This window comes from Hirundo rustica, chromosome 28 (assembly GCF_015227805.2).
Source record: "Hirundo rustica isolate bHirRus1 chromosome 28, bHirRus1.pri.v3, whole genome shotgun sequence".
NCBI lineage: Eukaryota > Metazoa > Chordata > Aves > Passeriformes > Hirundinidae > Hirundo > Hirundo rustica.
In genome coordinates this window covers 1,028,180-1,050,399 of record NC_053477.1, presented here as the reverse complement: position 1 = coordinate 1,050,399, position 22,220 = coordinate 1,028,180, and the positions used below count along the sequence as shown (strand labels likewise).

The following is a 22,220-nucleotide window of genomic DNA, read 5'->3' as shown; positions in this document are numbered from 1 at the left end:
AATGCCAGAATGAAATACTCAGGCAAGAAGGAGGCTGCTGTGTGCATTTGAAATTCACATGTGCTTTGTGGGGCAGGTTCTATTTTCAGAGCCCTCACAGGTGTTTGTTTGTGCCACTGGCCATTGTTTTACATGAGCCAAAGATGCCACGTGTACCAAGGAGAGCCAGGTAGAGCAGGGGAAAAAATCCTCAGGGTTTGGTGTGCTCTGGCATGCGTGAAATGATGGTGATGCCCCTGCTCAGTCAGTTTGGATACAGAAACAACTCCTGTGCCTCTTCTCAGCAGGAAATGGGTGATGATCTCTGACCAGTCTGAGTCCTGGATTTAAAGCTTTAAAGTCTGTGGGCAGCTTGCAGGAGTTTGTGTAGGTCAGGAAAACAGGGTGAGAGGATGAGGAACAGGAACCTCCCCAGCTGATGTTAACTCCTGCCCTTACCTTTCAGGTGAATCCCAGGGGGTTTAATAAAGAACAAACTTGTGTGTTGCAGGGGAATAAATCTGGGACATCTGTGCTGGGTTAGTGGTTGATCTGGAGTGTTATTTTCTGCTCTGAGTTGCAATTGAGATGGGTTCTTGGGGCTGGTATCCAGCCCACTCTTGCCTGCTTAGGTCAGGAGAGGTTTTGCAAGGCCTGACTCTTGGTAAGCTGTGCCCAGAATCAGAGTTGGCTTTTCTCTGCTTGGAGACACATTTTCTGCTTGAAGTAGTGTATTGTTTTTGTCATGGTGACCTCTTGAGCTCTAAGTACTAACAAAGATTTAATATATATATATATATATTGACTTTATTTGTGTTAAAATGTGTAATAAATCGCCAAGCCAAATTCAGTAAATCAAAATTTAGAATTTTATTTCGAGACTTAAATTTAGTTTCCTACAGCCACAATTAAAAGGAACAGCGTCGAACCCCGGGGTTTCGGCACTGGGTGAACGCGGTAACGGACTCTATCGCTCCGTAACCCCCTCCGTTCACAAATTGTGCCCAGCACCGCTGGTTTTTTATACAGCCTTTCGCTGAGAGTGGAGGCGGCTTCGTGGTAGCTTCATTAGGTATTCGTGTTCAGGTCCGGGGTCAGTTGAATAGATTCTCAGAGTGGAACAGTGCCGTGATTGCCGGGTCTGGAGAAGGTTTGGAAATGTTAAATCGGGCCGGAACAGATAAGATACCAATCTTTTCTAAATCGTTCGATCATTAGCACGCCCATCTCCGGGTGTTGGCTGTCTTGAGGCTTTTCCTGGCAGAAATTCTTTCTTTCCCCAACCCCCGTGTCCCTTTCGTGCAGTTTTAGTCTCAGTTAACCCTAAACACACTTTAGGTTTACAGATCTTAGACTGAACGCAGATCAATTTTATATTGCATATCACTACATTTCATCGTGAATTAATTACATATTGCATTTCCTAACACGAATTAACTTTAGGTCATATATCACAAAATGTATTACTGTCAAGGGGGAGTTGCAAAGCCAAGAGACATTAAGGGCCAGAGAAGTTTTGTACAAGTTCTGGGTGTAAGGAGGAACATCCATTGAGTAGATGTTTTCTTGGGGTGACTATAACCCTGCTGAAGAGGGGGCAGATGTTGGTTTTGCAGGCAGCTGCTTGGGGCTTGGAGGCTTTTTTTGCCTTCCAGCTCTTTGACGCTGCTCTAGTGCTGGAGGTTCCTGCCTGGAGAGCTCTTCAGCAGAAGAACTCATCTGTGAATGAGCTTTCAGCCCTTTCAGCCAAGCGCAGCTGGAGGAGTTTCAGTGGCCCCTGATTTTGAATGAGCCCAGAGGCTTTTCCTGAAGCAGAACAGCCTCCTGTTGGCACAGTCCCCAGCTGGTGGGAGGTGACCAACAGCTGGGGACAGCAGCACCTTTACCCAGCGTGTCTATAGGCAAAAGGAGACATGGCCCTGTCAGGACCACAGAAAGATCCTGTGTCAGCCCTGGGTGCGTTCAGCCCCTCCTGGGCTGGTGGTTGATTCAGGTGCTGTGCAGTACAAGCTGTGATGTTTATTTCCTGTGCTTTAGTTGTCACAAATCAGGTTGTATGTGTCTGGGTGGCAGATGATTTTTACTGTAGCAGACACGCAGCAGGACGTACCCAAAAACCGTGTCAGTCAACCCAGAGGATGCTGATGTTGATCAGAACCTCTTCTTTTCTTTCCTTGCTTCCTCCAGTGCCCAGGAAATTGTTCTCTCAGGATGAGGATGTAGTTTCTCCTGTTTTACTCCAGCAGGAGCCCTCACAGTGCTGTCCTGCTGTGGTGTGATCAGACAGTCCCGCTGTGCTGTTGTCATCTCACTGCCTTCTGTCGCTCTTTGCAGTGCCAAGTCCTGCCCTGATGCCACCAGTGAGATTTTGCCTGGAATTTGTTTGGAGGGGTCTGTTGAGTGTCATCAGTAAAATTGTCCAGTCTCTTCATTCATGGTGACCCCTCATGCTGGCCATGTCAGGAGTGTGCCTGTGCCAAAATCAGTCACTGCCACGTGGCTCTCACTCTGTGCCCTCAAACACTGCATCAGCTTTCAAAGGTAAATAGTGAGCAGGGTAGAAAGGGAAGTGGAAACATCTCTGAAGAGACCTGTCTTGGTTTTGAAAGACAGTTGTCTGCCAGGGAAAGCTAGAGCCTCCCTTGGAATGGAGAATGTAAACCACCTTCCCTCCAAATTATTCTAATTTTACAATTAGGGGCTTTCAGGCAAAGATATGGGAAATAGGAGTAACAGTTCTTTACTAGGAATATTAAAAAAACCCTGAAACAACAACAACAAACAAACAAAAATAAACAAAAATCCCAAACAAAACCCCAAATGTAGTAGTACAAAAAAGCAAAGAAGCAAGCAAACAAAAAATCCTGGAAAAACCCTGACAGAGTCAGGGATACGACCTGGCACCCTGGTGGTCAGGGTGTTGGAAGCTGTCCAAATAAATCCTCCTGGAGTAACAGATGTGGTTCTGTGCAGTAGGGATGGTCCTGTAGAAAATCCAGTGGTGGTGAGATGGGTCCAGTCTTCCTCTGGGAATCCAGTGAAAAAACCAAATACCTTGTGTCCTTCAGTCCCAGTTTTTATCTAGCTGGGAACAGCTGGCTCCTCCCCCACTGTGTGGAGCATCTCCCAATGGCATGATGGAATGTGTCATGTCATTGGTGGCCCCTAAATGGCCCATTATCAGAAGATGTTCCCCTGGAGGATGGAGGGATGAGAAAAGAGATAAGAAACACTGCCCCACCTGGTTTTAGTGGCTGGGCCATGATCAGAAGGCATCCTCCTCCTTCCCCCCTGGAGTTAGAAGAGATAAGGAAAAAACATCACCCAACAGCTTTCAACAGATGAAATAGAATACACTTTTTTTGTTATGTAACCTAAGACATCACCTGACAGTGCTAGAGAGCAGCCAGGAGGTGTGCCCTGGTCACACATCCCTCCCAGATCACTACCTGAGCTCAGGAATACTGGCCTTAAAGCTGTTGCTCTCAGGAGAGGGTCACAGGTGTTGAATAAGTCAGCTAAAGAAAACGTATCCTTGTCCCTCCCCAGCATGTCTGTGCAGTGGTTTTTATAATTCTGGTTTCTGTTCTAGCAAAGAAGCATTTCTTTTGGAAGGACTGAAGCTGACTACGCTCTGTAACCAGCAAAACTTAAGACAACTCCTCATCTCCTTTTAAAGGCTTTTGTTTGGGGTCTAAATCTGTGCTGGGTGTGTCAAAGGCTGCAGGCAGAGTTAACGGTGCTGGAAGCTGGAGTACAGCTTTCTAAGTGTTTGACCAGAAGAAGACACCTTCATACTCCTTTTAAAGACACTTTTCTCTGGCCTGGCAGTGGGTAGCAGTAATCTCTTTTGCTGTGTTTATTTTTTCCTTCTGGCATTTGCTGATCAAACCTGGTCGCTGGGTAGTCCCGTGCTGATGTTTAACAAACCTCACAGGATGTTTGAGTGAAAAATCACCTCAGACTTCTCTGCCAGATAAAGTGGGAGGGCTCTTGGGGAAATGTTGGAGGAGTATTTGCAGGGAGCAGGGAATAACGCTGCCAGTGTTGATCTGCTGGGAAGAACATCTGTGTGCCGTGCTTTATTCAAGGCAGATGGATGGCAGAGGGGGAAAGGGGCGTGTTTAACCCTTGGTTTCAAGCCAGTGTTCTCCCCCTCAGCTGCTCGAATTTGGCTGCATTTTCTGATGCTTAAAATGTTGACTCTTTCTTTTTCTTTCCTTCTTGCGAAGATCATCCTTGATGGGGAGCTCTACTTCCAAAGGGTTTTGTTAGCAAATGCTTATGTGGTGGTTCTTTTAAATTTTGAACTGTATGAGCAGTATGTTTTATCTTGTTGTTGTATCTGAGAATTTGACACTGATTGAACATAAAGACATGAAAAATTGTGTGTTCCCTCGAGAGAACATGCTGTTAATGCTGCTGCACAGATGAGGAGCTGGAGCACAAGGATCCTCTGCCAAAGCAAAGGATGGAATGCAGGGTTTCACACATTTTAAGTCAGTGTTGAAACAGGCAATTTTCTTAGGTAGTTTTGTTAATGCACAGCTGTGAGTATTGAGGAGAAGGTTTCTGCTGATTTTATTTGTTTCAGCATTTGTTTGTGTTACCTGATTCAAGGTACCAAATAATACTTGAAAGAAAAGGGTCTTCTCAGCAGTCTAGGGGAGCCTCTGCTGCTACAGCTCCTCTTTAGGGACTGAATGCATGAGCTGTTTTGAATGAGACCATCAGGGACAGGTAAAATGCAGGCAAAGACCTGGAGATGTGTTTTACTTTCATAAATATGGAAGTGTGTGTGTTATTTGTTTGCCTTCCAGTGAGGAGTTACAGCCTTTTGCAAAGCTGGGACAGCTTGGATTTCTGTCCCCAATTTAGATGCCAGACCAGGGGCACAGTAACTCAGGAATGTTGAGTTCCAAAGGCACTGGGGCACTGAAGTCTTACAAGAGGCAAAGAAATGTGCTTGCAGGAGGAGAAAGGAGGGGTGGTGGGATGGAAGGCAGTGTTACAACTGTGCTTCCATGATTTGACTTCTATTTTAGGAGATGTGACACAGTTTTGATGCCTGTTTTCTTTGCTGTCATGTTAGACTTTAGTGTCAGATGTCTGATGTGGCTTCAGGCACTTAAAACCTTAACTCATGTGAAAAAAACCCAAACCCTGAATATTTTTTTGTCTGAGTAATTCTCTGTCTGTCTGTGATGCTCCCAGGTTGAAAACATCCTACTGCATGACCGTGGTCACTATGTCCTGTGTGACTTTGGAAGTGCTACTAACAAATTCCAGAACCCTCAAACAGAAGGGGTGAACGCGGTCGAGGAGGAAATCAAGAAGTAAGTGTGCTTTGCCTTTTCAGCTGGGCTGTAGTTTGTGTTTGAAGGGTAATTTTTTCTTGTGCTGGGATTAATTTTGCTCAGCCTGTTGCAGCAGATTGGCTGTGCTGCATGGCAGTGTCTGCTGCAGGTGAATGAGTGCCCGGGGGAAGGTGAAACAATAAATTGAGCTTGATGTAATTGCTTTGGACCTGGAAGACTGAGATGAATGCAGAGAAGCAGCCCCACCCTGGCGAGGCAGTGACCTCTCCTGTCCTGTGCAGGGTCACACTGTCTCTGAGCTTCATCTGTCTTGGCTTCTCTGAGCTGCAGACAGGGATGGCACAGTCCCATCCTCGCTGAGCTCCCCTCCCCACGGATCCAGGCACGGGCTGGGGCCGATCCCGGCTCTGCATGGGAAGTGTCAGCTCCTGGAGGTGTTCAGTCCAGCTCCTCCTGCCCCACGCACTGCCAGCTGTTGTGGCAGCACCTCTGGTGCCCCTTGGTGCTTTTTAAAAGGGGGCTTCACCTGCAGTCCAGTGAGCCCTGGATCAGGGGTGGAGCACGCTCCAGGTCCTGAGCCTTGCTTTGGTTCTAGCAGCTCTCACTGCTGCAGACTTGCCACTCCTGTTAGTACAGCTTTCTGGCTGGTTAGGAATGGGTACAGATGCCTTTTTTTGGTTGAGGTTCAGCTATACCTACCTGGATTTCCTAGATTTGTTTGACTGGAGTTTTCAGCGTGCTCCTAATCTGGCATTGCAGTCCCCTTGGAATGCCCTATTTGTACACTTAAGCTTACAAAACCTTTGGCAATGCTTTCCTGTGATCAGGGTAAGCAGCAGGCAGAAATGACAGACCTGCTGGTAGGAAATCTTATCAGAAGAACCTCTAAATCTGTGGAACAGTTTCCAGCTTTTCTGTTTGCTGTGATCTGTTAAGATGAGGCAGATTCTCACTGTGGTTTGAGGTACACAGTGACCCATCCCTTGCTACAGTGGCTCTGAGCAGGACTCCTGGTGTTGAAATCTACTTTTTTAGGAGCCACATATCCAGTTACAATCTCTGATAACAGTTGGCCACAGCCTTGCAGTGAGGGCATTGCAGAGGACATTTAATTACTGACCTTGTTTGAATCCTTGAATGTTTCTGTTCTTAAAATGACTGCACAGTTTTGTGGTGAATTCTGTGCTTTAGAAAGGATTGTGGTTACTATTTTGGCTTCCCATGGCCGTTTGAGGGATGTTTTATTGTTTGAGGTGTGTAGCAGGTGGTGCTGTTAGAAGATTTTTCTGATAGACACCTTTTCCTTAAAATGAATAGGGAAAGAATGAATTTTGAATTATTTGGGAATATGACATACCTGACAGACCCTTTTTGAACTCGCTGATCCACTTTCCCCTGCAGGTACACGACGTTATCCTACAGAGCACCAGAGATGGTGAACCTGTACAGCGGCAAACTCATCACTACAAAAGCAGACATTTGGGTACGTATGGAAACATCTTCCAGGTAGGCTGCTTTCATTGCCATGGCAGGGAAACAGGGCTGGCCTCGTTTCCTGAGAGCCTGGACAGTTTCTGAATAAAGAATTCCTCTGATGATGTGTCTGATGAGTTCCTGCTGAGCAGGGGGAGGCTGGTGGAGCAGACGTGTCTACTCCTCCTGTGTGGTTTGAATTTAGAGATGGGTGGAACTCCGGGGTTGAATAGGGCAAACGTGATTTCACATCTTAAGAGTTAAAGCAGAAGATTCAGGATATTGTGGCTCGTTGTGCCTGGGCTGGATTGTTAGTGTGTAGAATCAAAGTTCTGGTCTGATTTGAGTAGAAACCTGAGAAAAATGCTCCCAGCAGCAGCAGCAGGATGCTGATCTTGTGTAACACAGGGCTGAGTTGTCAAACTGGCCAAAGGCCAAACTTCTGCGCTGTTTCTGATAATCTGGGCAATCCTGCCATGCTCTTTCTTCATGGTGAGAGCAAAATCCAGCTGTGGTGGAATCTGTTCCTGGCTAACCTTGCCAAGCAGGGAAGGCTCCTTTGGGTGGGATAGAGGTGAGAGAGTCTGTGCTGTTTGGAGTGGCAATTCAGCACATGTGTTTAAAAGTGCTTTAAATGCTAACTGGACCATGTTTTGTGGGTTTTTTTTGAGCCCTGAGCTAGGAAGTAACATGGTAGGAGCAGAAAAAGAGTTTTGATGTATGTTCAATAGTTCTGCATCTGCAAGAGGGGGAGAATTGCTGGTGTGACATCTGCTGGATGTCCCCTCAGTGAGCTTGGCTGGTGCTGGGGAAGCAGCAGCTCCTGTGGGGTCAGGTTTAACCAGGGGGCTGTGGGAACAGGTTTAACCAGGGGGCTGTGGGATCAGCCCTGCACTGTGCAGGGTCACTGGCCTGGAGTGGAGGGGGGAGGTCACAATGAGAAAGGACAGGACCTCAAAGGCAGCCAGAGGACGATCAGGATTTGTACTCCTTCCTGTGATAGTGTGGAAAGGGGGAGATCCAAAGGCTCTGCTCTTCCTGGCATGGCGGGAGTTCTGTTCCAGTTACACTTAGAGCATGTCCAGAGCAGCGTATGGTGGTGAGCACAGTGGGGCCTCAGTTTCCTGGCCTGTTCCAGTCCTTGTCCTGCTGGAAACCTCCCTTTCCCTTAAATCTTACTGAGATTTTTTTAACCCAGAGTGCAATTTCATTTTGAAATCCTATGACAAAAGAGATGAGCTGATGTTGAGTTTTCTTAGGGTTAGGAAATGCTTCCTGCTCCCCCCTCTGAGACGGTAGGTGTTTCATAATTAGCCCTTTGTGCAAAAACTGTTTTCTTTTGCAATAGATGGTGGTTCTTGCTGCCAAAAGCATTATGGCAGTAAGAGGGAAGGGTGGTAGGACCTGGCAGCTTGAGGAATGAGCTGTACTTCCCTGGCATTTATTTATAGCAGTTGAAAGGTTGTTTGAACTTAATCTTGGAAAGAGTTTGTGTTTCTCTTTGTCAGAATGGGTGTATTAATGACGATGGTTGCCGTTTATTTGTGCTATTACTTTGCCCTTTCCTCCCAGCGTGTGGCAGAAAGGCTTTGCCTGTTCAGTGACACAAAGGGTCACGCTCTGCAGAGCTGTGGGGAGTGTGGTGATGAACAATCCCCCAGATCATCTAATGAGGGGGAGCTCTGCATGTGTTCATCTTACCCTGCAGCCGTGCCTGTCTCAGGTCCCTCTCAGGGTGTTGGTGCAGGGACCCCCTTGCTCCCTGCCGTGCTCTCAGAGCTGTGCTGTGCCCTGCTGGGCTCAGGCTGGTGAATCCTTGCCCTGTTCTCTCTCTCTGCAGGCCCTGGGCTGTTTGCTGTACAAGCTGTGCTACTTCACCTTGCCCTTTGGGGAGAGCCAGGTGGCCATTTGTGATGGTAACTTCACCATTCCAGACAACTCCCGGCACTCCCAGGACATGCACTGCCTCATCCGTGAGTGTCTGACAGCGCCACAGGTCTGAAGAACTGCGCTGGGGTTTTGCTCTCACAGCCCCTACAGTAAAACCATGAGTTTCTCGGTCCTTTTCAGAGGCTTGCTTGCACACAGAAGTGGTTAAAGTGATCTTTTACTAGTTTAGGAGATCACTCTTGGAGACACAGTCATGACAAAGAGATTTCTGTTTAGCCAGGCTGGAGTGAGCTCTGTGTGCAGGCAGGAACACAGACAACCGTTTGGTTTGAGTCCTACAGAAACTTGCACAATAAGCCTATTTATGCCGAAACGTATTTCTGCAGTAATAAATCTGTTTGGATAAGGAACTGAAAAGACCACAGTGACTTAGGCTAGTGATAAGAATTCATCTTCTGTGAACTGGGAAACAGAACTGAAATGATTTATAAATATCCCACTGACTACAGTGAATGTGTAATTAACTGTACAATGCACTGCTCTTGGCAAAGCTGGGGCAGCTCTCTTGTTCCCAGCACTGCTTTTGATTTTTTTTCTTTCCCTAGCCACAGTCTTGACTCACACAGAGTTGGATGTGTTTGCAGAGCAGGCTGGTATTTTCTTTGCTGATGTGGAGGTATCTGCAGTGGTGCCTGTGGCTGCCCTGTCTCGCTGTCCTGGCGGCACCCTGGGGCTGGATCAATCCCTTTTCCTGTGGTTTCACTTGGAAGTGCCCAGTCCCACCCAAAGCTGTTCCCTGGCCAGGCAGCATTTCCCTTTCTTGCCCCAGAGGCTTCAGTAGCAGCTGCAGGTCCCAGCTCTGCTGGAAGATCTGTCCTGGTCCATCCTGAGTGTCCTGCGCTGTTCCCAGCTGAGCCCTGCTGAGCCTGCACTGACCCCGTGCTTTGAAGGAGACAGGACACCCTGTTAGCACCTGGTTGTACCAAATGTGGAGTCATGGAATTGCTTGGAGGGATTTTAAAGCCCATCCAGTGCCACCCCTGCCATGGGCAGGGACAGCTTCCACTGTCCCAGGCTGCTCCAATCCCCATCCAGTCTGGCCTTGGACACTTCCAGGCCTCCAGGGGCAGCCACAGCTGCTCAGGGCACCCTGTGCCAGGTCCTCCCCACCATCGGCACAAAACCCTCATTTGTTGTATCAAGTCCGATGTGCTGCTGCAGCTGGCTGCCCTGCATCTGTGTGTCCTGTTGCTCTGATCTCAGCATCTCTGTCTCTTCAAGGGTACATGCTTGAGCCAGACCCTGATAAGAGACCTGACATTTATCAGGTCTCCTACTTTGCATTCAAACTGGCCAAGAAGGAGTGCCCGGTGCAGAATGTCCAGGTGAGCAGAGGAGCGGCCTGGCGGGGGCTCTGGGAGGGGCTGGGGAGGCAGTTGCTGAATACTCAGCTTTTGCCTCTGTTCTGTTGGTTGTTCCCCAGTTGTGTAATTAGGAGGGTCTTGTTTGTTTGTAACAGCACAGTTTGGTTTGGATTTGTTGGGTCAGAAATCAGGGTTTCTCGTGTTAGTTATTTCTGTTTATCCCTGATTTACATCCTCACCCAGTCACCAGTGTGAGGCCAACCAAGAGATCTTGTACATGTGAACGTGGAAAATTAGGCTGTGCTTGGGAAACTAGTTTAATTTCCAGGCACACTCATCATAGCATGTGTCATTTGGCCTGCACTTTGGTTTGAGCACAGCAGTTCTGGGTCTGTTGGCTGGGACTTGGCATTGGAACAGCATCAGACCTTCCACAACCATCTGCCCCTTCTTAGTGTGTCTTTAGAGACTTCACCTGAAAAATGGAATTGACAGTTATTTTCTTATGTTGTTATGGGCACCCGTGACAGACATTTTATTTTGTTGTTTCTAAATAAATAGAAGATTTGGGTTTTTTCCCCCATGTTCAGGTGCTTATTTATGGTGTTTATGGATAAGAGATAGTTTGGGTTCTATTATGCCTGTGTTTTTATAGCGTCATTAATAAATTTTGGCGCTACTGTCTCCTGGTTGTCTTCTAAAAATGCCTAGGTTGTGCTGTGGAACTTTATGTTCATATTCCATGTTCAGTGGTCAGAAAGCTGAGCCCTCTTTTCTTCCTTTGTAAAGGCTCTCCCAAACTCTTATCTCCCCATGATATGAACCTTGTGGTGTCTGTTATGTGTCTAGCATGAGGAGTAATTGCTTTGGGAATCCCCAGATCTCCCTGTTTTATTGTGATGTTTTTGCACATTATTTCTGACTCTGTTCTCTGCCCTCAAAATACTGAATTGGGTGTTTTTGGGATCTGCAGAACTCTCCAATCCCTGCTAAACTCCCAGACCCAGTTAAAGCAAGTGAAGCTGCTGCAAAGAAGAGTCAACCAAAGGCCAGGTAACACCACCTGCTTTTTACTCCTCCTTTTGTTGCCTGTTGTCTCTGCTGTTTATTAGCAAGGATGTATTTAGCTGCTTCCTTGGGGACTTCGGTTGCCAAATGGTGACTGAGCAGCGTTTCCCATTAGTCAGGTGTCAGCTATCAGAAACATCTGATATCAGGTTTGTTAGTTATCGAGAACAATTTGGTAACTACAAACCACAGTGTTCACAGAAGGCTGAGGTGATGACTGCTCCTCTCTCTTGCTGTGCATTTTTGGAGCTCAGTAAACACTAAACAGGGATCAGAAGAGCTCAGTGACCTGATTCTGGGGTGGATGTACCAAAGTTAAAGTACATCTAAAGATGGCAGTTTAGACAACTCTGCCCAAAGGTACCAGCTGCTCATGAGCTGATTTGTGTCCTTCATGTGCTCATTCAGAAGTCTGAGTGGTTTCAAGCAATATGTTGTAGGAAATAGTTGGATGTAAGTTGAGTGGTTTTGACAAGTCCCAGCTGTCCACCAGGAGAAGATGCCATGATTGGCAGAGAAGTCAGAACAATAGTGTTGGATTAATTGTTGTGAATGCATACAGGAGGTTTTACTGTGCTTGGTGTGTCTGGCTGCCCACGAGTGTTTCACCTTTGCCAGTCACACCCAGCTGAAGTGTGGGTAAGTGTTTAACCCTGTGTGTTCTGTGCACCAGCTGCTTAACTCACAGGCTGTGCTCACTGCCCTTCCTTAACAGGCTCACAGACCCCATCCCTACGACAGAAACATCCATAGCACCCCGCCAGAGACCTAAAGCAGGACAGACCCAGCCCAACCCTGGAATTCTGCCTATCCAGCCAGCCCTGACGCCCAGGAAGAGAGCCACAGCCCAGGCAGCCATTCAGCCCCAGGGTGAGCGATGTGTCTGTGTGGTCCCTGCACCCCCTGTGTGCCTCAGGGCACTGACCTAACCTTGGCTTTGGGTTCTTGTCCCAGTTGCAGGCCCAGCTGCCCTGGGCAGTGCCCAGCCCTCGCTCCCTGCCAGCTCCCCCCAGCCAAAAGCAGCCCCGCAGCAACCTCCAGCCCAGCCCCAGGCCAAGCCAGCAGCGGCGCCCCAGGCACAGCCCCAGGTCCCCTCCACACAGCCCCAGGCCACCCCTCAGCATCAGCAGCAGCTTTTCCTGAAGCAGCAGCTCCTGCAGCAGCAGCAGCAACAGCAGGCTGCCTACTTGCAGCAGCAGCAGCAGCAGCAGATGATGCAGGCACAGCAGGTGAGTGTGTGCACCGGGTTCATCGCATCTGTGTCTGCCGTGCTGGAGCGTTGTGTTTATGGCAAATTTCCTGTGCTTTTGAAGGGAATGGGTGCAACTTTTAGGCATTTTCCAGTGCATCCCCAATCCTCTAGCAAGATTTGCTCTAGGTCCACCACACCTCAAACCTCTCAACCAGCGGTTGTTTCCCAGTTCCCAGTGATGCAGCAAGGAGCACCTGTGCAGCAGCAGCTGATGCAGAACTACTACCAGCAGCAGCAGCAGCAGCTGATGGCCCAGCAGGCAACTATGCAGCAGAAGACCGCAGCAGCAGCAGCATCTCAGCAGAAGCAGCAGCCCCTGGCGCCAGCGCAGCCCCAGGCCCAGCCCAGCGCGGCACCGCCGACGCAGCCGCAGGAGCAGGGGGTGAGACCTTGGGGATGGGGATGAGACACTGGGACTTGGGCTGCAAATGCTCCTCTGCCATCTCCTGTGTGCTGGGGACACTTCAGTTGTCTTTTCAGACTCACAGAGCCCAGATCACAGATGCCAGGGGAGGTTTGGTTTGGATATTAGGAAAATTTCTTCACCCAAAGGGTTGTCCAGCCCTGGCACAGCTGTCGGGTCCTCATTCCTGGAGGATTTAACAGATACGTGGATGTGGCACTTGGAGACATGGGATAGTGGTGGTCTTGGTAGATCTGAAGAAATGTTGGGACTTGATGACCTTAGAGGCCTTTTCCAACCCAAACAATTCCATGATTCTGGGTCCTGATTAATAATCATTCATTTTTTTCTGAGTCACGGATGTCAGCGGTGACCTTGCTGCCTCCGAGATGTGCAGTTGTTTGGATTTCTCATTCCAGCAGGATGCTGGATTCCAGAATTGTGCACTGGGTCTACAGAAAGGAGATGAGTAATGGATGAGTGGAAAGCAGATGAGTAGCTGCTTAATGCAGCTTCTCTCCATCCGCTGTCACGTTGCCATGTGAGAAACTCTCTGAAACATTATTTGTACTTAACACACCAGGATGGGCGCCAGGCACCAGAACTACTTTATGTTGCTGCTTGTTTGGAAAACTTTTGCCTGATGCTCAGAGGAAGGCACAAACAGCTTCCTGGTTGTTCCTAGCATTAGGTTAACTTCTTAATAAATGAAGTGGGAAGGAGACTTTTCAAAGGAGACTTTTGAAAGAACCATATCTAAAAACAAATCAATCAATCATCCACTTTACTAATCATCTGAGTGTGCACCTAAAATAAATGCTCTTTGCATGATGGACAGTATGTCCAAATGCAGAGGAACAGGCAGCTGCCCACAGGGAGGGGCAGGGAGCTGTGCCAGGGGGCCAAAGTGCTCTGCAGGGCTGTGGGAGGAAGCTGTGCTTCTGTTTCTGGGCAATCCCATCCACTCTTCCCTGGCTTTGGGAGCTCAGAGGGGTGTCCCTAACTCTGGCTGTGTGCTAGGATTAATCCTGGGCACTGGGCAGGAGGAGGCTGCCAGTGTTTGTGCTGTACCTGGCTGCAGATGTGCAAAGCGGGCAGTGTCTGCTGGCAGCCCAGGAAGTGTTCAGGGCTGGGCTGCATGGGGAATGAGTGGCATCCCTGCCTGTGGCACAGGATGGAGCTAGGTCATCTTTAAGATTCCTTCCATCCCAAACCATTCCATGATTCCATTATTTCAGAGGTACACAACTGTTTGAGTCCAGGCTAAGGGTGCCTTTATGCTTTGTTGTGAGCTGCCAGTTAATTCCCCTCTCCTTTTTTCCTTGGAAGTGCCATCAGGAGTTCCATTTGACTAATAAACTCCCTAATCCATGAGCTGAGCAATGCTGGGGCAGCTGTTTACTCTGCTCTCTGAGGTGTCTCAGGGCTCTGCCATATCCCATTTCCTGTTGTATTTCCAGCCCTGGTTTGGGTGGGGCACACACTTGGAGCTGTTCCTGGTCTTGTTCCTGTTCTGGTGAATGACCAGGGGCAGGTCAGTTTGTTGAAGTTAGTGGGAGATTTTTCAGCGTGTGCAGACAGGTTTTATGTGATGCCCATTATAACCCCGTTCCTTTTAGGGCAGAAGTGCTTCAAATGGAGCATTGACTCAAGACCTTTGCTGTGATTTGTTAGCACAAGAGCAGTCTTAATTTTATTAAATCAGCTAGCTTGAAAATTAGCCTTATTCCCCTGATGGGCTGATAAGAACGGACACATCTGGACTCTTTCCTGCTCCTGCAGCAGTCAGGAGGGAAAAAGAGTGGTTGGCTCATTTAAAAAATGGTAGTGAAGCCCAGTCTCTTCAGAGCAGAGTCTCTAAGCAGAAGACACCTAGCCAGGACCTGTCAGAACCTTTTCATGTGGGGAGATTCCAGCTTAATAAGCTCTGCCTTCATTCCTGCGGTGATTTTTTGGCGCTGCCCTTTTATCTCTCAGCACCAAATGTCCCGTTCTGCAGTGACCTACATAGGGAGGTGGGTGCACGGGGAGCAGGCAGGGCACTCTGCCTCTCTGCAGTGAGTGTGTGTGCTGGAATGCCAGAAGAAAAGCAGGACAGCTCCCCATTGTTTGCCTTCTGCCACCAGGGTTCAGCACCACACTGGGCAACTCTCACCTATCGCCCTCTTAGGTCTTTCCAAGCCTTTCATCTTGGTTGGAAAAGGCCTGGGAACAGGGAGGTAGTGCCCAGGCAAGGAGGGGGGACGTGCACAGCTTGCTGCTCCTTGTATTCCAGTTTTCCTGTTTTAAATCCAGCAGTGATATCTCCCTGACAGACATATTGTGAAAAATCATGCAATCACAAGTGGTGCTGTTGTTTATTACTACAAAACCGTATTTCAAATATTTATGGGTTTGTGAGTGTAACGCAAGACGAAGGCAATGGGGAAAATAACATCAGTGTGAGGAAAGCCTTTGCCATTTTCACAGGGTTTGTAGCTGGGCTCTCTTGGCTCATGCCTAAACCAAATGTGCTTGGTTTTCTCCTCCACATTTTAATGACAAATGTTGCTCCTGCAGTCCTTGCTTTCTTTTTTTTTGATCCTTCCCCTAAGAGGAAGGTTTTTTGCACAAGATTTCTGCATAAGACCTCCACCCCTTTAGGCATTTGACCCCGGTCACACGTTACATGCTGGGGGCAGTGCTGCCCTTCACTGTGTCCCTGTGACGAGACTCCTGTGCTCTGTGATCTGAGTTCTTTCCACCTCTGCTCTGCATCTCGGCCTCTCTGTGCCTGAGCAGGTTTGAGCCCAGCCAGCCTTTGCCAAATCCTAACGGAGGTTTTACCTCCGGAGCTGCACCACGGGAAGGGAAAAGACTTTCTACCTGTGCAGTAATCCTGAAATACTGCAGAGCAGCAAATCCCCCCGGCCCGATTGCTTTGTTTGCCTGGTTTTTCCCCTCCAGCCCATCCCCAGCCCATGACTGGAATGCTGGGTGCTCCAGCAGGAGCCCTTCTCTCCCCATGGTTCTGACCGAGGACACCGCTTTTCTCCCCTGGCAGGCGCAGGCTCAGGCGAGGCAGCAGCAGCAGCAGGCTCAGGGCACGGCGCAGGGGCAGAAGCTGGGCTCGCTCACGCCGCCGTCCTCGCCCAAGGCGCAGCGCGCGGGGCACCGCCGCATCCTCAGCGACGTCACGCACAGCGCGGTGTTCGGCGTGCCCGCCAGCAAATCCACCCAGCTGCTGCAGGCCGCCGCTGCCGAGGCCAGCCTCAACAAGTCCAAGTAGGTGCCTGGGGTGAGGGGTCAGCCTCAACAAGTCCAAGTAGGTGCCTGGGGTGAGGGGTCAGCCTCAACAAGTCCAAGTAGGTGCCTGGGGTGAGGGGTCAGCCTCCACAAGTCCAAGTAGGTGCCTGGGGTGAGGGGTCAGCCTCCACAAGTCCAAGTAGGTGCCTGGGGTGAGGGGTCAGCCTCCACAAGTCCAAGTAGGTGCCTGGGGTGAGGGGTCAGCCTCAACAAGTCCAAGTAGGTGCCTGGGGGTTGAAGGGTCAGCCTCAACAAGTCCAAGTAGGTGCCCAGGGCTCCCGTGTGGGATGTGGAGTGAGGGCTGGGTCAGGCTCCTGGGAGGTGTTCGATGCAAAGCTCTAAATGGAGGTACACACACAAAACTCTGAGTAAGTCTGCCTTCAAGAGGTCAGTTTAGGGCTTGGCAGGAAGTGCTGGAAAATTTGTCCCAAAGTCCTTATGAGTTGTCTGAGCTCCCAAAAAGCTTTGGGTGACCCGGGCCTTCTCTGGCTCACAAAAGGCAGTGTCATTTCAGTCACAGCCCCAGTGTGCACTTCATTCTCACTGCTTGACACCAGCACTTCCTGAAGGTTGGACTTGATGGTCTTGGAGATCTTAGTGGAGCTCTGATTCCCCAGGAGTATTTGCTAGGTCACTTTTACAGTATCTCAGGCAAGAAGCTTTCCTGTGGGCACTGCTGTTCCTGGTGGGATGCTGGTTTTAACCCCTGAGGTGTGAGTGCCCAGGCTTTGGAGGATGGGATTGCAGTAACTCGCACTGGATGTTTTAATTGGGAGGTCATTAGCGTGTAGTAGCTTGGACCAGCTGGTAGTGCTGGCCAGAGGATTTCAGATGGGTGGTTAATGGCTCTTGTTTGGGATGACCACATGCAGATCTGCTTCCACCACGCCCTCGGGCTCGCCAAGGACCTCGCAGCAGAACGTCTACAACCCTCCCGACCTGTCCACGTGGAACCCCTTCGATGATGACAACTTCTCCAAGCTCACAGCTGAGGAGCTGCTGAACAAGGACTTTGCAAAGCTGGGGGATGGTAGGCCCATGGGGTGCTTTAACACCTGCCTGCTCTGGAAAGGGAAGATGCCATGGATTGGGGGATGCTTTTGGGTGGGGGCTGCTTGGGTGCTCCGTATAATAACAGTCCTCTGGCTGTATCCTCCCAGTTTCTTTCTGTTTGCAGTTCAGTGGTGCCTCAGAGGCAGAGTACCCCTGCTCAGGTGCCTGTGGAAGCTGCAGTTTAAACTCTGCTTCATCTGCAAGTTGGGATTTGCAGGAAGGGACTTAAGTCACTTAGTGGAACAGCATTTTAAAAATATGGCTAAGCGGCCTACTTCCAGAACAGAAGTTTTTCCCCTAACTCCGGGTCTGCATTCCAGGGAAGGCTCCAGAAAAGGCAGCCAGTTCCACGGAGAACCTGATCCCGGGTTTCCAGCCGGCTGCGTCCGCAGCCCCGGCAGATGCCTTTGGCGGCTCGTCCTTCACTGCTGGGCCAGGTGAGTCTGTGAACACGAGCAGCGTGGAATGGCAGCTCCTGGTCAGAGCATCTTTGGAAGGGAAGGAAAACTGATGCAAACTGAGCTGGGCCTTGGCAGTGAGAGCTGCAGGGAGCAGGGTTGGCACTTCAGGAGAGGAGGGAATGTACAGAGGCTGCATTCCCTTGTCACAGTTGGGTGGCAGAGACGGGACACTCTGTGGAGGTGGAGCTTGTGGTGAGGGAAGAAACTGAGCTCCTTAAGTTTGCAAGGAAGCTTCTTGGTGTGTGGGAGTTCCGTGGAGCTCATAACAAAGAGCAAAACCGGTTGTGTGCAGTGAAGGAACTGGCTTGGAGGTGTTGGTCAGACCTGCTGGTGTGTTTGGAGGAGCAGAGGAACAGGGATAACAATGTCTCTGCTGCAGAGTGATGAGGACAGCAGGGATGAGTGAGCAGGGGAAGTCCTCAAGGGAGAGCAGTCTCATAATTGACACATTAAGTGATGAAGGCACTAATTTCTGCACTGGCTAGGGTGTGTGGCTCCAGAGCCCTTGGCTGGTCTGAGGAGTTTCTCTGCAGAAGCCCCTGCCTGTGGACCTTGTCTGGTGTTTCCTTTGGTCCTTGTGTCCCAAAGTTTCGCTGTGAGCAGCCCCTTCTATGCCAAAACCCCTTGGTGAGTGCTGCTGCTCATTTCTAATCCTTCAGCATCAGTTCTCCCTGAGGGCAGCTCAGACCTGCCAAGCACAGAGGTGCTGCTTCCAGGAGCTCCAAATGCCAGGGATCCTCCTTCCTGGTGAAAATGCACCCCACAGAAGCAAAACAACTCTTGGTGAGAGGAGTCTGGGAAGAGGCTGCAGAATCCTTTGTGGGGCAAGGAGTGACAAACCTATTGATGCATATTTCTGCTTATGAAAGGAGATTTAGGGGTGCTTATAACTGAGCTTGGTATGCTGGTTCTTACTGGAGAATTAAGGAGTTGAAGTCCCTGAGACAGGAGTGCTCCTGAGGAGCTTTCTGAGTTTGTCCAGCTGTGAGCAGGTTGTGGTGTTCCATCAGCCTCTGTGAATGACACTGAGCAGCAGCAGCTCCATGCTGAGCTGTAAAGCACCTTGTGCAAGGCCTGAGGAGCATCTGTGTGCCCTGGGCTCTGTGGTTTGTGTACTATGGTCAGTTCTTGCCGGTGTCTTTAAAATGTGCCCCTTGACTTTCCAGTCCTGGGGGTTGGCATAGGAAGGTATCTCAGAAATCTTGGTGCTGGCCTGGGCACTTCCAGCCTGGTTGGTGCATGATGCTGCAGCTTTTATTGCAGACACAGAGGCCCCACACAGGCTCTGTGTCCTTTTTGAGGCCTTTCTCCTTTTGTGCTGCTGTGAAGGCAGATAAGAGTTCTTCCCTGCCAGGGAGTATTCTGAGATCTGTGGGTTAAACTGTGTTGGAGAACTACATGGTAACAGTAGTTTTGTTTGTTGGGTTGTTTGGTTGTTTGGGTTTTTGGTTGTTTTTTTTTTTTTTTTTTTATTTTGTGTGTTTGGTTGTATTTTTTTTTTTTTTTTTTTTTCTTTTTAGTAGTACACTTGGTCGGAGTGTGCCTGTGTGTGGTTGTGTCAGGCCAGAGCTGGGGTTTTGCTCTGTGCTTTCTCCTTTCCTCTTCTCTGTTCACTCTGCCTTTTCCTTTCCTCTTCTCTACCAGCTGAAAAAACGAAAGACATTCTGAGTTTGGACTCTAGCCCTCCTCTCCTGACTGTGCCTGATCCTTTCATTCCTCTCCCGTTATCTGATACTCCAGGTAACCAGAACTGAGGGGGTGGAGCGGGGGCAGAGCTTTGGGCTTTGTTTTGTCCTCTTAATCTTCTGGTTCTGTTTGTAGGCACAGCTGAAATCCTGGGCACTGCCAGGCTCTGCTGGGCTCACTGGCAGTGGGGATGGTTTTTATGGCAGAGCCTGGGTTATCTCATTGTTCCTAATGCCAGAAATGTTGGTGTCTCCAGAGGCTCAGCATTCAAAGCCAAAAGTGCTTGGAGGGCTGGAGCACCTGTCCTAGGAGGGAAAGCTGAGGGAATAGGAGTTGTTCAATCTGGAGCAGAGAATGTTCTAGGGAGACCTCAGAGCCCCTTCCAGTGTCTGAAAGGGCTCCAAGAGAGCTGGAGACAAGGGCCTGGAGGGACAGGACACAGAGCTTCCCACTGCCAAAGGGCAGGCTGTGATGGAATGTTGGGAAGGAATTCCTCCCTGGCAGGGTGGGCAGGCCCTGGCACAGGGTGCCCAGAGCAGCTGTGGCTGCCCCTGGATCCCTGGCAGTGCCCAGGGCCAGCCTGGAGTACCCTGGGATGGTGGAATGTGTCGCTGCCATGGCAGAGGGTGGACTGCGATGGGCTTTAAGGGCCCTTCCAACACAAACCATTCCAAGATTCTATGAGAAATAATCTGTAGGCAATTAATGACCTGTTCGGACTTAATCTGTTTTCAAATTGTCTCCAATGTTGAAATTGTAGGTTTTATTACTGGTAATCTTTCGTTCCTATAAAAGTCAGTGTTCCTATGGCTTCCAAAGTCTGTTGCATATCTGAGCATCTTGTGAAGCAGAAGTTACATGTGACCTTTTCTGATTTGGCAAGATTTTCCAGTGCAGTTGGTGCTATTTCATTTACTTTGCAGTGCTGCTTCTAAGCCTTCTCCGTGCACATTTCTGACTGCAGCAGCCAACACTTTTTAGCACAAGATTATGTAAGTGCTTAGGAGCTTATTTGCAAAACGGTGGGATTTGGAATATGGGAATATTTTTATCTTGGAGCCTCTCTCAGCCCTCTGGTGAATGTGTGTGGCAGGTCCCACCCTTGTCCTTAGCCCAGGCTCTGGATCACTGGTGCTTTGGAGGACCAAGCTTCAAAATGTACCGTGGAGGTGACATCTCTCCATGGAGAGTTGGAGCAGTTCAGGAAAAAAAGAAACCTTTTATCCATAACTCTGTGGAACTTGCTTCCTTCTGGTGGATGCTCAAAGAGCAGAAGAAGTGTGGTTTGGTCCAAAAGGGATTTTACTCATCAATGCAGTTTGAGAGTAGAAGCAAAACTTGGAGTCTTTGTTCCCTGTGTGAGCACTGCCAGGAGCTGACCTGCCCAGCTCTGCTGTGAAAACAATCCACAGAAGGCACCTGACTGCACATTTTCCTTCTTCCTCCCCTGAAATGCTACTGGAAGTGTTGGTTGTGCTGACTGAAGTCACCCAGGCCATCGAATTCCCCACCAGCATCCTCAGTTCACAGTTGGACACCACGATGTTTCCCTTGTTGCTTTGCCACACAGCAGGACCTCAAGGAGCAGCAGTTGTAGCCTCAGCTGTGGCAGCTCTGGAATTCCTACTAGTAGAGAAATCCCTGTGAAGTTGTCAGCCCTGCCCTTGGGGCAGCTCATCAGAGCAGCAGTGGGTGCAGGCTCTGTGGTGCCAGCTTGCTTCCCCTGCAGATGTGAGCCTGCCTGCTTGTGGATGTCTGCAGGCAGGTGCTAACCCTGCTCTCTGCTGCCTCTGGTGCTGTTCAGTGCAGTGGATCCCCTTCCATGGGACCAGGACATGCAGGAGACCTGGCTTCATTGGCCCTGAGGGTTCCTGCAAAGACATTTTCATCTGTTTGTTCTTCTTGAAGTAAAACTTGAGGCCAGGAGCTCATGAATATTTTCAAGGACTAGGGCTACACACCAGTCCTTAGCTTTGAAACTAAGAGGGGTTGCCTGCTTGTAAATTCAACGGAAAAGATCAAATTTTTGGACTTGAACTCAGGTTTTCAGACTGTGTGTGTCATCCAGTAGTGTCATGTTTGTTCTTCTGTTTCAGTGTTGCTCATGCAGCAACATCCCCAGCACAGAGGGCTTGGCCCAGGCAGCTCAGGTGTTTCCAGTGGTCAGCAGAGCTGGGAGTGACTGCAGGCACCAGCACTGCACCTTGCCAGGTGTCTCAGTTCTGTGCAGGAGCAGCTGAATATTTGCTTTGTGTTTGGAATATTTTTATGCCTGAGAAAGCTTTGATAGTGAACGTCCTTGCTTTGAAAACATTTTACCTCTGTTTTTATCAGCTGGGAGGGTGCATGGCCCTGTCATGGTGGAAGTGAGCCTGCCCCCTGAGCCTACAGGGCAGTGTTGTTCAGGGAGGGTTTCAGTCCATGGCTGAGGTTTTTATTGCATCTTTGCCCTGTTTGTTCCACAGGGCCAGTCCTGGGGGTTCTGCCCTCTAACCCTGCAGCAGCTGAGGGCCTGCTAAAGCTCAGCTGCTTTTTCTGCTTAGCCACAAGCCTGCTCCCCATGGCACTTGGAGGTGCAGGTGGCATCACCTGAGTGCTGGTCAGAGCCCTTGGCCTCTCCCACCTTGCAGAAGGACAGATGCAGTGGGTGATTTTCAGTGTGTCCCTCCTCCTCCCCTATGTAATGGCTGCAGTTCGTAATGGAATTGTAACTAGTAAGAGGAGCTGGCAAGAGGGATGTAAAAATATGGCAAAACATCTGTTAAAATAAGGGATAATTAAATATTCATGCTGAAAACATATTTCCTTGTGTATGTGCAGGAAAATGAGCCAGGCTATTCTTGATGAGCTTATTTCAGGCTTTAGCACTGACTAATCCTGGGGTGTTGGCCAGGGGAACTCTGTCTGTGGGATCACTCTGACTGATCTAGGAGGGTATTTAATTTTTTGGGGAACAAAATACTGGATAAGGTGTTTTTAATCACCATA

At 49.4% G+C, this 22,220-nt stretch overlaps 1 protein-coding gene across 8 annotated transcripts in view; it reads left to right on the top strand.

The window, feature by feature from the left end:
• The window catches only part of AAK1 (AP2 associated kinase 1), a 78,645-nt gene that overhangs the window by 29,988 nt on the left and 26,437 nt on the right, over positions 1-22,220 (top strand). For 4 of the 8 annotated variants that reach the window (XM_058423711.1, XM_058423718.1, XM_058423716.1 and 1 more), the window contains 12 exons: positions 5,194-5,315; positions 6,699-6,780; positions 8,611-8,743; positions 9,942-10,045; positions 10,998-11,077; positions 11,808-11,962; positions 12,047-12,321; positions 12,514-12,726; positions 15,791-16,011; positions 16,905-17,062; positions 17,406-17,522; positions 19,191-19,286. In XM_058423711.1, coding sequence (XP_058279694.1) covers positions 5,194-5,315; positions 6,699-6,780; positions 8,611-8,743; positions 9,942-10,045; positions 10,998-11,077; positions 11,808-11,962; positions 12,047-12,321; positions 12,514-12,726; positions 15,791-16,011; positions 16,905-17,062; positions 17,406-17,522; positions 19,191-19,286 — 1,756 coding nt within the window. The remainder of the gene's footprint in view (positions 1-5,193; positions 5,316-6,698; positions 6,781-8,610; positions 8,744-9,941; positions 10,046-10,997; positions 11,078-11,807; positions 11,963-12,046; positions 12,322-12,513; positions 12,727-15,790; positions 16,012-16,904; positions 17,063-17,405; positions 17,523-19,190; positions 19,287-22,220) is intronic. The other 4 variants (XM_058423713.1, XM_058423714.1, XM_058423712.1 and 1 more) reach the window with 1 other exon arrangement.